Genomic DNA, 16,552 nt, shown 5'->3' with positions numbered 1-16,552 from the left:
ACATCATCTACCCAGCAGCGCACACGCGTACAGGTTAGTGGGACCACCCACCGCTGGTAAGAAATCTTATCCCATCCGATTTCTTTTCTCATTCTCCCCTTTCTCTTCGAGAGCACGACCGACCGACCCCCTCCCCTCTGCTCCAGATCGGCGAGTGGCCATGGCCGCCGCCTACCCCCGCTAAGGCAAATCGCTGGGGAGGGCCACCACGTGCCATGCCGTTTCACCCACGTGAGAGGCGACCGCGGCGGGGTGCTCCGCACTCGCGCAGATCGCCTGAGGAAGGAGGAGACGATGCAGTAGGGGGAGTTGCAGGCGCTGCTGTGCGCCGACGGTGCTGCGACGGGGGAAGGGTACCCACGCCGGTGATGGCGTACCTCCCGTGCGCAACCCTTGGGCGGTGGAGCTGGACCCAGCTACGATGGAGTTGCAAGCGGCTGGGGCAAAGCTACAACCGGCAAGCGGAGGAGCTGGAACCGGCAAGCGGCGGGGCTGGAACCAGCAAGGGGCGGAGCTGGAACCGGCCGGGGAGGGAGTTGCAACCGGCAAGGCAAAAATTGCAACGTGCAAATGGCGGAGCTGGAAATAATGTGTTTTTGCTGGAAGGTATGGCGTGCTATCAATCTTAGATGTCCTTTTTTGTTGGATGCAGTTTTTTTCTGTGTGTTGGAAACATCAATTTGTTTTGCTGGAACCAGCTTCTTCAGAGCTGCGAGGATCGACCAACACTTTTTTTTGCTGGAAGCAGTGTTTCTTTTTGCTGGAAGCGTCAGTCTGAATTGCTACTGCCGATGCAGCTCGACGTGCAATGAAGCTTCATATTTGTGATGGAGACAAGAGAAAAGCTTGGGCTGTGGAAAAGCTTCATCTGGCGGGAGGAAAAGCTTCAAGTGGCATGAGGAAAAAGCTTCCACCATAGGAAAAAAGCTTCAATGGTGGAAAAAGCTTCAATGGCTGTGGAACCGGCTTTTCTCCCTCAGTTGCAACGGGGGCTCGGCGGGCAATAAACGCTGATTTAATTTGCTAGAACCTAGTGTATTTTTGTTGGAACCAAATTACTTCATATGGTGCGGTGGCGAGGCACTTCTTTGATTTTTTTGCTGCATTTGTGTTTTTGCTGGAACCATTCACTGATTTTGCTACAATGAGCTTTTGATTTTGCTGGAACCGCCTGAAGCGGAACTGGGACCAGATTTCTTAGCAATTAATTTTGTTGCAACAATCCAATCGGCGAGCGGGCCCAGTGAGTAGCGACGCGAGCCGGTGAGCGACCGGCGAGCCGGCCAGCGGCGGCCACAGAGCTTCAAGTGGGAGGCCATGGGAGAGACGAAGTGGAAGCATGACGAGCGTGTGGGGGGCGGGGTGGGATCGTGTGGTCTGGGACGCGTGCATCGTGCGGCTATGGGTGGACCGGCCGAAATTTCGGCCGGCGCACCGACGCCTAGCAGTGCCCTTCTCTTTATACTTGAATTTGGAGCATAACATAACAGTCACGGGCCTTGAATCGCTTTCGGGCTTGGGCCATTAACTGAACCGCCATCTTCAAGTGTCGTTCTGGGCTTCATATCTTGACTCGCCATAGGTATAACCCGGCCCTTCCTGGGTGGGTCATACCTAATAGTTATATCCCCAACAACGCGGAAAAGAACAAATGTTGCGGCTATGTGTCTTAGCAGTAGCGCGTGCCGCGAGCGCTACTGCTAAGTAATAGCTGTAGCGCCTTATTAGTAGCGCGGTGACCCGCGCTACTAGTGGGAATGAAACCCACGCTACTACTAGGGTTTTCCCTAGTAGTGCGAGGAGGCGAGGCGACGCGGCGTTCACGAGGTCGACCACACTGTGCCGCCGCCCTCGCTCATCGTCCACGAGGAGGACTAGGCGGCGGAAGATGCCTACCAGGTCTACCGAGAGAGTGAGGAGGACGAGCGGCGCAGGGTGGCGGCGGCCGAGGAAGAGGAGGCGGCGTATGAGGCGGCCATGGCGCAGGCCATTGCCCTCTCCGCGGTGGGCGACTGCATCATGCCGCCGGTGGCCCCGTTGTCCCCTCTTCGCGGCGGCCGACTGCGTCCTGCCACCGGTGGCCCCGCCGTCAAAGCCGAGCCGAAGCCCCAGCCGGAGCTGAAGCCGTCCCCCATCGAGCGCTACTCCTAGACGGGAGTAGTGCGCGAGTGGGTCAGCGCGCCACCGGTCTGGATGGGGGCGATGCCGGCGCAGGAGGTAGCGTACCTCGAGATGTGGCGCCAGCGACGGCTAGCCGAGGAGCGCCGCCGCGACGAGTACCTCGAGATGCTCTGTAGCATTTCTCATATTATATATGGATGGCATACTTTTTGTGGGAAATGATATAGAATTTTTAGACAGCATAAAGGCCTACTTGAATAAGTGTTTTTCAATGAAGGATCTTGGAGAAGCTACTTATATATTAGGCATCAAGATCTATAGAGATAGATCGAGACGCCTCATAGGTCTTTCACAAAGCACATACCTTGATAAGATATTGAAGAAGTTCAATATGGATAAGTCCAAGAAGGGGTTCTTGCCTGTGTTGCAAGGTGTGAAATTGAGCTTGGCTCAATCCCCGACCATGGCAGAAGATAAAGAAAAAATGAGTGTCATCCCCTATGCCTTGGCCATAGGATCTATTATGTATGCCATGCTGTGTACCAGACCTGATGTAAACCTGGCCGTAAGTTTGGTAGCAAGATACCAAAGTAATCCCGGCATGGAACACTGGACAGTGGTCAAGAATATGCTGAAGTACCTGAAAAGGACTAAGGATATGTTTCTAGTTTATGGAGGTGATGAAGAGCTTGTCGTAAAGGGTTACATCGATGCTTTCTTCGACACAGATCTGGATGACTCCAAGTCACAAACTAGATACGTGTATATTTTGAATGGAGGGGCAGTAAGCTGGTGCAGCAGCAAGCAAAGTGTCGTGGCGGGATCTACATGTGAAGTGGAGTACATGGCAACCTCGGAGGCAGCACATGAAGCAATCTGGATGAAGGAGTTCATTACCGACCTATGAGTAATTCCCAATGCGTCGGGGCCGATGAATCTCTTCTGTGACAACACTAGAGCTATTGCCCTTGCCAAGGAGCCCAGGTTTCACAAGAAGACCAGGCACATCAAGCGCCGCTTCAACTCCATTCGTGAAAATGTTCAAGATGGAGACATAGATATTTGCAAAGTGCATACGGATCTGAATGTCGCAGATCCGTTGAGTAAACCTCTTCCGCGAGCAAAACATGATCAACACCAGAACTCCATGGGTGTTTGAATCATCACAGTGTAACTAGATTATTGACTCTAGTGCAAGTGGGAGACTGTTGTAAATATGCCCTAGAGGCAATAATAAAATGGTTATTATTATATTTCCTTATTCATGATAATTGTCTATTGTTCATGCTATAATTGTATTAACCGGAAACCGTGATACATGTGTGAATACATAGACCACAATATGTCCCTAGTGAGCCTCTAGTTGACTAGCTCGTTGATCAACAGATGGTCATGGTTTCCTGACTATGGACATTGGATGTCATTGATAACGAGATCACATCATTAGGAGAATGATGTGATGGACAAGACCCAATACTAAGCATAGCACAAGATCGTGTAGTTCGTCTGCTAAAGCTTTTCTAATGTCAAGTATCATTTCCTTAGACCATGAGATTGTGTGACTCCCGGATACCGTAAGAGTGCTTTGGGTGTACCAAACGTCACAACGTAACTGGTTGACTATAAAGGTGCACTGCAGGTATCTCCGGAAGTGTCTGTTGGGTTGGCACGAATCGAGACTGGAATTTGTCACTCCGTATGAAGGAGAGGTATCTCTGGGCCCACTCAGTAATGCATCATCATAATGAGCTCAATGTGACTAAGTGTTAGTCACGGGATCATGCATTATGGAACGAGTAAAGTGACTTGCACGCAACGAGATTGAACGAGGTATTGGGATACCGATGATCGAATCTCGGGCAAGTAACGTACCGATTGACAAAGGGAATTGTATACGGGATTACTTGAATCCTCGACATCGTGGTTCATCCGATGAGATCATCGTGGAACATGTGGGAGCCAGCATGGGTATCCAGATCCCGCTGTTGGTTATTGGCCGAGAGCTGTCTCGGTCATGTCTGCGTGATTCCCAAACCCGTAGGGTCTACACACTTAAGGTTCGATGACGCTAAGGTTATTAGGAAGATTTGTATGTGATTACCGAATGTTGTTCGGAGTCCCGGATGAGATCCCGGACGTCACGAGGAGTTCCGGAATGGTCCGGAGGTGAAGATTTAAATATGGGAAGTTGTTATACGGTCACCGGAAATATTCAGGGGCTTACCGGTATTGTACCGGGGCCACCGGAGGGGTTCCAGGGGTCCACCGAGAGGGGCCACCTGTCTCGGAGGGCCTCATGGGCTGTAGAGGGAAGGGAACCAGCCCCTTGGAGGGCTGGGCGCCACCCCCTAGGGCCCATGCGCCTAGGGTTGGGGGGAACCCTAAGGGGGGGCGCCTCCCCTTGCTTGGGGGGCGCCTCCCCTTGCTTGGGGGGCAAGCCCCCTCCCCCCTTGGCCGCCGCCCCCCTCTAGATCCCATCTAGAGGGGCCGGCCCCCTTCCCCCTTCTCCTATAAATATAGGGGCGAGGGGAGGGCTGCAGCACCACATCCAAGGCGCAGCCCCTCCCCAACACCTCTCCTCCTCCGCAAGAGCTTGGAGAAGCCCTGCCGGAGTACTGCCACTCCATCACCACCACGCCGTCGTGCTGCTGTTGGAGCCTTCTTCCTCAACCTCTCCCTCCTCCTTGCTGGATCAAGGCACGGGAGACGTCACCGGGTTGCACGTGTGTTGAACGCGGAGGTGCCGTTGTTCGGCGCTAAGATCGGAATCCACCGCGATCTAAATCGCTTCGAGTACGACTCCCTTATCCGCGTTCTTGCAACGCTTCTGTCTCGCGATCTTGAAGGGTATGAAGATGCACTCCCCTCTCTCTCGTTGCTAGTTACTACATAGATTGATCTTGGTGATGCATAGAAATTTTTTAATTTCTGTAATGATCCCCAACAAGTACTGCTCTGCGATCGTAAACAATTTTGCTCCAATCTTTCACTATTAAGCATTCATCGCTTTTAGAAATCCTGAATGCACTCATGTGCAATGTAGGATATCTTGGCCGTAAGCTAACAATTGACATGCGATCTTTAGTCTCCATCCCTTGAGGCACAGCTGTTAACGGGAGTCCCTGTTGAAGAACATCGTATAGTAATTAATATACTTAGTAATGAAAGTTTAGCAAAACAATTATGTATGCAAAAGATGCACTGAGCACAAATAGTAAAAATCTTACCATCATTCCTAAATAGATGTGACCGTAGTTCAATACGATCACTATTGGTCGCACGTTTTGAGTACTAACATTTTTAAGTGCAGGAAGAAAATTTGTCTTGACAGTATGAAGATCCTCAAGCCATGAAACATAATGACTTATCTCCTCGCAGTTTAGTTTAGCTCCGGGACAGTAGTAGGTCCTGTCTACCAAGCGCCAGACATGTTTGTTTGAATGGAAATAAGTTGTCAATAGAAATTAGTTGTCAACTATTTTTGAATAAACAATATCAAAGACATAAATATGATTGAGAAACTCACATAATGGTAGAACTGGAGGTGTCTGCACATCGACCCAGATGTCTCTATTACCATCAATATCATCTTCCGGACGAATATCAAAGGTGATAACCATATCAGGCTCAAATGCATAAGTGTTGCATAGTATTTGCCAAATTTTGCATTCAAAATAGGTGTACGTGTCTGCATTGTATACTTTGACGTTGAAAGTATAACCATGCTCGGTTTTCAGGTAAACTCTCTTTACCTCCATAGTTTCCATAGCACTGAAACCTATCTTATCCAAGACAAAAATTCTTGCATGGCAGGAGATACGCTAGTAGAATAGTGAAAATTAAAAATTATAAGTTGAAGCAAATAAAGCATATATAAGTCATGGTTAATTACGAAAAAAGACTTGTCGTTGTGACTTACTGTATCGAATTCGAAGATCTCATCCAGCTTTATTCTGAATCGCCTATCATCAATAAGGAAATTTCTGTCGCACAGGCCGCGCTGGTCTTCACAGTATTCGCACATAATGAAATCTTTTTCGTCGTCAGACGACATTTCCTATGTTCATATAGGTGAAACATTAAACACTTACTAATTCTATTAATTCAACTAATTCAATTACTTCTATTAATTCAACTAGTTGTGTTAATTCAACTAATTCAAATAAGCATTTACTAAAAATAAACTTGTTCTATCAATATTTTCTTACTAAAATAAACTAGTTCTATTAATTCAACTAATTCAACTAGGAATTTACTAAAAACAAACTACTTCTATTAATTTACTTACTAAAATATATAAAGTAGCTATATATATAGTAATATTTTAATTAGATCATCAAATCTCATATACCTAAATTTTCTTAATAAAAATAAACTAGTTCTATTAATTCAACTAGTTCAACTAAGCATTTACTAAAAATAAACTAGTTATATTAATTGAACTAGTTCAAATAATCTCATATACCTAAATGTTGTTACTAAAAATAAACTAGTTCTATTAATTTTCTTACTAAAAATAAACTAGTTATATTAATTCAACTAGTTCAAATGTCATATATATACCTAATTAATATCTAGCTAATTCATCTAGCTAACAATTAACATTAATATTTAACAACTTTTCTATCTAATTCATCTAACATTAACATTCTAACATTCTTATCTACGTAATTCATCTAACATTAATCTAAACAATAGAAAACAGAAAATAAGTAAAAAAATATGTGTGTGTGTAGTACTATGTGTGTAGTGTGTGTGGGGGGGTGTGGTGTGTGTGTGTGTGTGTGTGTGTGTGTGTGTTTGTGTGTGAGTGTACGAGCGGGGGGCAGCGGCGTACGGGCGGCGGTGCGAGACAGCGACGCGGCGGGGACGGCGAGATCGACGATGGGCGGCTGGCCGGCGATCGACGACGCGATCGAGACGTCGGCGACGTAGTACGGGGCGGCGACGACGGGCGGCGGGGGCGGCGAGGGCGGCGGGGGCGACGACGCGCGGCGGGGGCAACGGCACGCGGCAGGGGCAACGGCGCGGCTGCGACGGCGATGTCACGCGAGAAGAAGTGGTGGTCGATGAAGCTGAATTTTTCGTAAGTGCCATATATATAGGAGGGATGTTTAATACCGGTTGGAGCCACCAACCGGTACTAAAGGCCAATTTTGGCCAGGCCAAGCGGCGGGAAACGACCGCCTTTAGTACCGGTTCATTACCCCCACCGGTACCAAAGGCCACCCATTAGTACCGGTTGGAGCCACCAACCGGTACTAATGATTGTGCGCTGCCACCCGCGATGCACTATATATGTTTAGTCCCACCTCGCCGAGCGAAGGGCAGCCGCACTGGTTTATAAACCCAGCCGCGGCTGCTCCTTCGAACTTCTCTGTATAGCAGGCTTCTGGGCCTAACTAGGGCGCGCTGCCCTGTGAGCCTGCCGGCCTTTTTGGGCCTGAATTTGCACACCCTAGGTCTGGCAGGCCCACTGGACTGTGCCCCAACAATTTTTTGTATAGTTTTTTTCTACATTATTTATTTTCTTCTATTTATTTTTGAGTAATTCTTTTATATAGTTTTTTCTTTTCTGCTTTATTTTTTTCTTCTATTTATTTCTAAGTAGTTTTTTTCTTTTTTTTCTTTTCTGCATTGTTTATTTTCTTCTATTTATTTTTGAGTAATCTTTTTTATATAGTTTTTTCTTTTCTGCTTTTTTCTTCTATTTATTTCTGAGTAGTTTTTTAGTTTTTTTTCTTTGCTGCATTATCTATTTTGTTCTATTTATTTTTGAGTAATTTTTATATAGTTTTTTATTTTCTGCTTTATTTTTTTTCTTATATTTATTTCTGAGTAGTTTTCTTTAGTTTTTTCTTATCTGCATTATTTATTTTATTCTATTTATTTTTGAGTAATTTTTGTATATAGTTTTTCTTTTCTTCTTTATTTTTTCTTCTATCTATTTCTGAGTAGTTTTTTTTGCTGTATTTAGTTTATTTGTGAATATTTTTGCTTTAGCTCTCTAAACAAATTGGTAAATGATGATGTCGCTTTGAATGCTGCATACTAAAGTGCCCGTGTAACAGATGAGTTGCTTCGAATGCTGCATAATGCTTCATTTTGTAGTGATTTTCAATTTCACGGTCATTCAGCTCTCTAAACAAAGTGGTAAATGACTGAAAAACAGCAAATGATGTCAGAACGTGTTGGAAATTGATGACGTCGCTTTGAATGCTACACACTGAACGCAAAAAAAGTCTAGAGTTCAAATAAGTTTAAAAAAATGAAGTGCCCCTGTAACAGATGAGTTCTCGTCTGAAATCCTGATACTCCGAAAGAGATTGTCGAGTTTGTACACGAAGTGCGTCCAGTTTTTGCCGCAACCCTCTCTACTCTTTCGCACATGCTATGCGGGTGAAATGATGATACCTTCAACATTTTCAGAGTTCATTTTGTAGTGATTTTCAATTTCACGGTAATTTGGCTCTGATCTAAACAAATCGGTGACTGAAAAAAAGCAAATGATGTCAGAACGTGTTGAAAATTGATGACGTCGTTTCGAATGCTGCATAATGCCGGCTCAAAAAAAAGTCTGGAGTTCAAATAAGTTTAAAAAAATGAAGTGCCCGTGTAACAGATGAGTTCTCGTCCGAAACCCTGATACTCCGAAAGAGATTGTCCAGTTTGTACACGAAGTGCGTCTAGTTTTGAAGTGAGTGGCGGCTGGCGGGGGAGGACCGGCGCGGGGGATTGAGGGGGAGACCGAGTGAGTGGAGAGAGTGAGGGCATAAACATGTAAAAATATACATTAAAAATACATTGATTATCAATGATCTTTTTGTGTACAATCTGAATTGTCAATATGAGTCCTCAACGGTTTAGAAACCGTGAAGACTCATATTGAGTCCACAAATTATACACATAGAGTTCAATGAAGACCAAATGCTTGTGATAGTTTGAGAAGTAACATACTTAAGGTGGTAAAAATCTTGCTAGGGGAGTGAGGTGGGACTAAAAGGTCCACAGAAGGCACCCCCGACCCTCGCGTCGCCCGAGCCGGGCGACACGGGGGAAAATCCAGCCGCCGCCGGCCCGGCGACCACCTTCCGCCCGCCCGCGCGTCGCCGTCGCCGGAGGGCTGGCCGGCGAAGCCGCGCCGGGCCCTATGATGGCGGCGGCGGGGCCCTCTTTTTCCTGCTCCATCGCCCCGCCCCGCCCCTCAGCCTGCCCCACCCCCAGATTTGGTCCGCGGCGGCGCCGGCGGCCTCCCCCGACGGCAGGGCCGGCCACCCCCTGCTGTCTCCTCTCCGATTCGCTGGGAGGAGCGGGTGGCCTTCACCGGATGCGGCTCCCTAGGCGCGGTGCGGTCCCGTTCCTCCCCAGATGCGATTTGGGGGCTTCTCGTCCGGCCGGCCACGGTGCTCTCCGGCCGGCCTGCAGCGGCGTCCGGGCGCGCCCTCCTTGCCGCGTCTCACCTCTCCACCGACCCCCTCCCCCACCCCGTATTCGAGCTTCCTGTCATGGAGGTGTTCGGTTGTGTCCCACGGCAGTTGTTTCCTGCAGCTCGCCGGCCGGGAGCTTTGGCTGAGCGCGAGTCTTCTACACCACCACCATCACCACCCAGCAGGGCCGGCTTCGGCCCGACGGTCATGGACCTGCGCCCCCTCCTGTGTCCATGGCCGGCCGGCGCAGCTTTGGATCTGACCTGCCTCGGGCGCTGCGCTCTTTCCGGCACCTTAGGCTTGATGGATCCTCGGCGTCTCCGCACCACCACAACCCTGCTGGCATCCTTGGTTGGCCATTCACCCGATGCATCTTTGATTACGGCACCCTCTGTGAGCTGCGTCCCCTTCCAGCTCCTTGGGTCTGTCGGCGTCCATGCTGCTCCGGTGCCAGTGGCCTTGGTCTGCGCTCTTTTCCAGATCTTGGGTCGTCCGGGGCTTGGCTACCATCGCATCCTCATGTTCCGCTCAACCATGCAACCTCACCCTCCTTTGGAGCTCGCACGTCCGGCGGCGCCCGGTGCCTCCTCGGCGTCGAGCGTGGCTCCCCTTCCGGCGGATGCAGTTCTGGCGTATGCCTGACTTCCTCTTCTCCGAATCGTACTCCGACGGCTTGGGATTGCTCGGTACATGGCCAGGGCGAAATCCCTGCATCTTATGCTGGCAGCGGCGACACCCGCGGGTGCCGTCACCTTCTTGAAGGCGCTGTCATGGCCGTTATTCGTGCCCCTCTTCGAGCATCAGGGGAAACCCTAGGTCCGGTTTTTCGGATCGGACGACGACGGCATCTTGGTGTCGTTCTCCTTCGTGAAGGCGTTGTCTTGTTTGCTCGCGGTGTCCTCGGTGCTAGATGTGGAGATGTTGGTCGTCTAGTTGTTGCTTGGGTTGCTTCCCAGGTTGGCGAGTTTAGCTGTGTTTTTCTTTGTTTGGGTCGAGCTTCTCATGTCTCTTTGCTTCGTCAACCATGTTCACGCCTCTTGCGTTCGTGTCATGGGTTGTACCCCACTGTATTTGCTCTAAGTTCTTCTATCAATGAATGATACGCAAGCTTTGCGTATTCGCGAAAAAAAAGGTGGGACTAAAAACAGCCTGCCACAATGTCTTTAGTACCGGTTCATGCCATGAACCGGTACTAAATGTGCTGGCCGGGCCCCAACATCTTTAGTACCGGTTCGTGGCATGAACCGGTACTAAAGTTTGGCACTGAACCGGTACTAAAGTCTCCTCCCTCCTAGCCATTTGAACCGACACTATTGGACACATTAGTGCCAGCTCAAATGCAAACCGGGACTAATGTGTCTCACATTTGATCCTTTTTCTACTAGTGACCGCGACGCCTTATGTATGGGGATGTTGGGGAGCGGCTTGGACTGGGACAGCGAGGCCGACGGTGTGCCAGCTACTACACGGAGGCAAGACCTGTCCGGGCCTTTGAGGGCCCGGCCGGGCCTGTGGGCCACGGGCCTGGTAGGCTCCTGCTATGGCATCCGGTCGGGTACCGTCATGGATGGTGGAGGTGGGGCCCTCCCGTATGTCGACGGTGTTGTTGCCCTAGTCGCGGCTTCTCTTCTTCGTTGTGCAGACCATTTTCGCGGTGTCGTGGTGAGACAACGTGTGAAGCTTCCTGTCCGTATTGGCGTTGGGTGGTGGTCGGTTTGGTGGCGAGCTCTGAAGTGCTTGAGGTAGAGGCTGGGATCGGGAGAAATCCCTGTTGGCTTGGCCGACACTGACGCGGTGGCGCCTGAGGGTGCCGCTGGACCTTCCTGAAAGGTGTCGGGGCTACCCTTTCTCTCTTCTCGCCGTGTATCGGGGAAAACCCTTGGCAGCAACGTCGTCATCGTCGCGTTCCTTCTTGAAGGTGTTGATTGGTACTGGTGCTTCGGAGTCTCGGAGCTTGGTGGGCGATCTCCGGTGGACGCAGCGGTCACGAGGCTTCGTCATTTTTGTCGACCCGCTGTTATCGGCATTTGTTTCTTTTTTTTCTCTTCCATTTTTTTTGGGTGTGATTGTGCTGCTTCCGCCCGAGCTGCTATCGTTGGTCGTATCGGATGGTTGCTTTGTAATACAAAGCGGGGGAAACTCTTTTTCGTAACCATTCAACCACATGTTGGTTCGCAATACCTCATGTAAATTGAAGAAAAAACTGTCCGAAATTTGATTGCAACATCGAGATGAACGTACGTACATGCAGGAAGTTGCTATTTTCGGAGCCATGGGACAAAAGCGCTGTCGCAACCGAACAACCGGCGCCGTTCAATACGGGCCTCGTCTCCTCGTAGCTCCATAAACAGAGAACTGACGAGACAAGAGGAAACCTTTCCTGCCCGATCGATCGAATCGATCTTGCATGCAATGACGCCTCCGACGGCCACCTTCCTCACACTCCTCGTCCTCGGCGCCGTCGTCATGGGCGCCGCGGCGGACGGGCCGCCCGCCACCTACCTGTTCTTCGTCGACCCCACACCGCCCGGCGTCACCTGCATGCAGTACCACCTCGGCATCCTCACCGCCGCCCTCGGCAGGTACGTATACGACTCGATCGGCCGTGTGTGATCCAATTCATACGTTGGCGTGCGTGCGTGCATGGTGATTGTGTGTTCGTGTTGAAGCGAGGAGAAGGCGAAGGCGGCCATCATATACAACTACAAGAACGTGGTCAGCGGGTTCTCGGCGAGGGTCACGCCGGCCGAGCTCGAGGCCATCAAGAGTAAGCTCAAGCCCCTTGGATCAATCTATTGCCATGAGTTAACTTAGCTAGATCGATGTTGATGCGGTGTACGTGGTCATGCATGCAGAGCAACCGCATGTGAACCGGGCGCTGCCGAGCGCTACGTTGCAACTCATGAGCAGCAACTTCGACGGCGTCAGCTGATCCAATCTAGCGCGGCCCATCCATTCGGCTGATACGGGCTGATACATATCGTGCAACTCGTGTGTACTGATTCTCTGGAGAAGCGAACATCTTTTTTCTCTTCAAGAAGATCGGATGATGATGTAATCTCATTAGCTAAGCTCTTACTAATTTTCATCTGTGCCTCTCTATTTTTGGTTCTAGTTCTGCAATCTGCATGAATGTGCATGTACTTTAAGATAATGCACAATCGCCCCCAAAGTGATTCCTTAAGCTTCAGTCAACCATCTCAGGCATCATATGTACTACTCCCTCCATTCCGAATTACTTATCGCGCATGTGGATGTATCTAGATGTATTTTAGTTCTAGATACATCCATTTCAACGACGAGTAATTTGGAACGGAGGGAGTAGTTTTGTTTGATAATATTGCTGCACAGTTTTGTTTCATGTTGTGGGGGTTACAATCCTGTGCAGTTTTGCTGTTACTAGAAGGAGACCGCGCCTTTGCAGTTTTGCCGCTCTGTGTTTTCTCCCAACGTCTTTCTTTTGTCTTGTGTATTTTAATATCCTCTGTACTTTTTAAGGGTTGAGTTTCAGATCCACAAATGCGTCTTCATTAAGCAAAACTATTCCACTTATCAAATATGTTATGTATGCGCTTCTTGATGAGACATATATTCCATGCGTAACCAGATTGCTTTTTTGCAATGGTCAAATGGACATCTTATCAATTTTTAACGTTTCGGGTCTTGTGATAATCATACACTAGAAAAGTAGACATACACAAAAATTTCATTCTTCAACTCACCCACATGGGGGAACCATAAAAATTGACATCAACCAAAGGCTTATGGAAGAACAAATATATCAACATTTCAAAAATTATTGATGTATAGTTGACGCTATCCTAATTAAACACATTTTTATTTGCTGGAAGAGTCCTATTTAGTGCCCATAGCACCGGATTATTGGGCAAGCGTCCAAAGACGCTTATATGGTTCATTGACGGTCACATCCCAATTTTTTTTTTGATAACTTTTGGGAATACATAGTTTATTAAATATACCTTCGAAATATTTTCAAAATAAGTTTCAAAATGAAAAGGAGTGTTACTTTAAAAAGAAGGCAGGTACCTGAATATAAGTGTTCATATATTTCAAATGAAATGTTCATCTCATGTTATAAAATATCTCTAGTGTACAAAAGTATATTCATGTATTGAAAAGAGCATGCATTTGAAAGCAGTCGTCAAGTTCAAAAACTAATTGTGCATGTGAAGATATATGTTCATATAATTTGGAAAAAAATGTTTAGTTTCTCGCTGAAAAAGGATGGTAAAAAATAGTAGAAAATCAAAATGTAAATACATAAAAACGAATAGATCATTTGGAAAAATAAAGGACAAAGAAAGGCTAACAATTGAAGAACAGATTGTGGAACTAAACTAAAATTAGAATATATATATATATATATATATATATATATATATATATATATATATATATATATATATAGAAAACTTTAAAACATAGGAAGAAAAAAAAGGAGAGAAAGGGGAATGGGCCTGGCCAGGAAGCAGTTGGGGCCATTGAAAGACTTTATTTTACGAATGTCCTATTCTGACCCCGGGCTCAAATGCACCTTGATGAACAGTAAAAAATTAAAACAATTCAAAAATTTCTGTATTTTTTTGTGATAAACTTTGTCAAATTTTTTGAATGCTTTAAAATTTTCAGCATGAAACGACATTCGTGGAAGTCGTGGCAAAAAAAAATTCAGTACACCAAAATGTTTTCAAAACTAGCATTTTTTGAGCATTGATTTTGCTTGTTTTTGCCACACCTTCCACGACTGCTATTTGGTGTTGAAAGTTTGCAAGCATTCAAAACAGTTGTCAAATATTATCACAAAAAAATGGATGTCTTTTCTATTTTTCTGATTTTACTATTCATTAGGGTGCATTTGAGCTCGGGAGCAGATACTCCACGTCCTTTATTGTATTACTTTTCCAGCCTTTTACTCTTATTGCATGGATGATATATCTCTCATAATGAGATGCACCGTCCACTCACCTACAGTCTGACACGAAATGGACTGGCCCGACAGCCAGCAGTTTTGGAAATCTTCTACATATCGCATTGGATCGGGTTGAACATTCCTGGAAGCGGTTTTAGAAACCTTCCGTCCAATTTTGTCTTTTCTTTGTTTCTTTATTATATTTAACTGGTTTTACATATTTTATTTTATTATGTTTATTTTTATCTTTTTACATTTTTGTCTTATGTTTGGGTTTTTATTTACTTATTTGTTTTTTCTTTTTTCTCATGCTTTTGTTAATAAAGTGAAAGCCTTTTTAATATGACATGAATATTTTTAATAATTGCGTGAGCACATTTTTATATTTTCATAAGCATTTTTTAAAATGCTGCAAGAACTACTTTTGAAATGGTTAGAAAGATTTTTTAGAAATATCCCTCAATAAATCTGTACATTTTCATGAACGTACTTAAAACATATGAAATGTTGTGTAAATGCTTCTTCTTTTTTAAATGTGCACGAAATGTTTTGTTACTGTCATGAACATTTTTTAATAATTGTGTGGAAATTTTTTATATTTCAATAAGATTTTTGAAAATTTGTGAATAATTTTGTAAATGGTGCCAACATTTTTTAAAATGTTTACAAATTTTTTATATGTCATAAACACTTTCAAAAAATTGCGCAAAGAGGTTTTCACATTTTTATGGACATTTTTAAAACGTGTGATCTATTTGTAAATGGGCACAATCATTTTCTACATATCATGAACATCTTTGAAAATTGTGTGACTTTTTTTTACTAAATTTTCATGAACTTTTTGAAAATTTGTAAATATTTTTTGAAAGTTCTGAATACTTTTTAAATGTTTATGAACACTTTTTATGTGTCATGAATTTTTTAAAATTAGATGATCAATTTTATATACATTTTACGTAGAATTTTTTAAAATATGGTGAAGAGTTTTATGTTTAACTTTTTATGATGTACAGAATATTTTTTGTAAAATTGGTGAACATTTGTTTAGTTATGATTAACTTTTTATTTAAATACTGAAACATTTATTTGTGCTGTGTGAAGATTTTCAATACATGTAGATTTTTTCTGAAATAACAAAATTAAAATATTATAATAAAACATATTTTAGAGCATGATCTTAAATATATGGGTATACCTAGAAAAGATAACACAAAATAAAATTGAAAAATCGAGCAAAATAGTACGTACCTGGAACTAAGCAAGTACAGTTCACGCTAACTGGGTGTAGCCCATTTAAACCTGGCTAGATGTGCCTGTCTTGTTGGGCAATGACAAGCCGTTTATCCAATAAATATTGTGGACCATAAAGCCCATTAAGTGTAAGCCAGAAATGAGATAACCCCGCATCAAAGGAAGTTCCTGTCTAAAATACCACAAAATCAATTCAAATATAGTTCAAAGCCTGAAGGCGTGGCTTGCCGAGAGGCGCCAGCTCTCGCAGGGGATCTTGGACTTCAGCAGCTTTGCATTGCTTTGGATTGTATGAACGTTGTTAAACACATACATGACTCTACAGGTGGTTGCTATGGTGGAGTGGTCAAGGACATAAAATCAGGGAGCAAGTCTTTTAGTTCTTGTGTTTTTCTTCATGAGTTGAGAAATTCGAACTATGAACCTCATAGTCTAGCAAGGCATGCACTTTCATTATATCAGGGGCAATATGTTTGGTTCGGTCAGCCCCATGATCCGGTTGTATTAACTGTAAGTTTGAACTTTGATCAATAAAATCCTAGCAGACTTTTCTTAGAAAAAAGTTGACACCAGCCTACCTGCACGTACGGATTCTGTTTGTAGCTAAAACACCTAGATTTGCCTTCTTTGGCATAAACCATTTGTTTGCTTTATTGAGAAGGATGAAGGAACTGAGACCTCATGAACCCTGGACAACATCCACTCGCTCGTCAGAAGTTAGCCTTTCTCTTTAGGGAAACGTTTACGTTCGGCGCGCCGGCCGAACGCTCGGCCGGTCGAACACCACATCATCTACCCAGCAGCGCACACGCGTACAGGTTAG

At 45.6% G+C, this 16,552-nt stretch overlaps 1 protein-coding gene across 1 annotated transcript; it reads left to right on the top strand.

Moving 5' to 3' along the window:
• Positions 1-11,875: 11,875 nt before the first annotated feature.
• LOC123117645 (subtilisin-like protease SBT3.17) lies at positions 11,876-12,738 on the top strand. Its single transcript, XM_044538361.1, has 3 exons — positions 11,876-12,130; positions 12,218-12,315; positions 12,404-12,738. The coding sequence occupies exons 1-3, from the start codon at positions 11,961-11,963 to the stop codon at positions 12,478-12,480; spliced, it is 345 nt and encodes a 114-aa protein (XP_044394296.1). The 5' UTR covers positions 11,876-11,960; the 3' UTR covers positions 12,481-12,738.
• The last annotated feature ends 3,814 nt before the right edge of the window (positions 12,739-16,552 follow it).

Source organism: Triticum aestivum, chromosome 5B (assembly GCF_018294505.1).
Source record: "Triticum aestivum cultivar Chinese Spring chromosome 5B, IWGSC CS RefSeq v2.1, whole genome shotgun sequence".
NCBI classification, from domain to species: domain Eukaryota; kingdom Viridiplantae; phylum Streptophyta; class Magnoliopsida; order Poales; family Poaceae; genus Triticum; species Triticum aestivum.
The sequence above is the reverse complement of the archived record's forward strand: the minus strand, read 5'-3'. Positions and strand labels throughout refer to the sequence as shown.

Coding starts and splice junctions, on each gene's coding strand:
- LOC123117645 (XM_044538361.1), top strand. CDS start 11,961: ATGACGCCTCCGACGGCCACCTTCCTCACACTCCTCGTCCTCGGCGCC. Junction 12,131..12,217: donor CTCACCGCCGCCCTCGGCAG/GTACGTATACGA, acceptor TTCGTGTTGAAG/CGAGGAGAAGGCGAAGGCGG. Junction 12,316..12,403: donor CGAGCTCGAGGCCATCAAGA/GTAAGCTCAAGC, acceptor TCATGCATGCAG/AGCAACCGCATGTGAACCGG.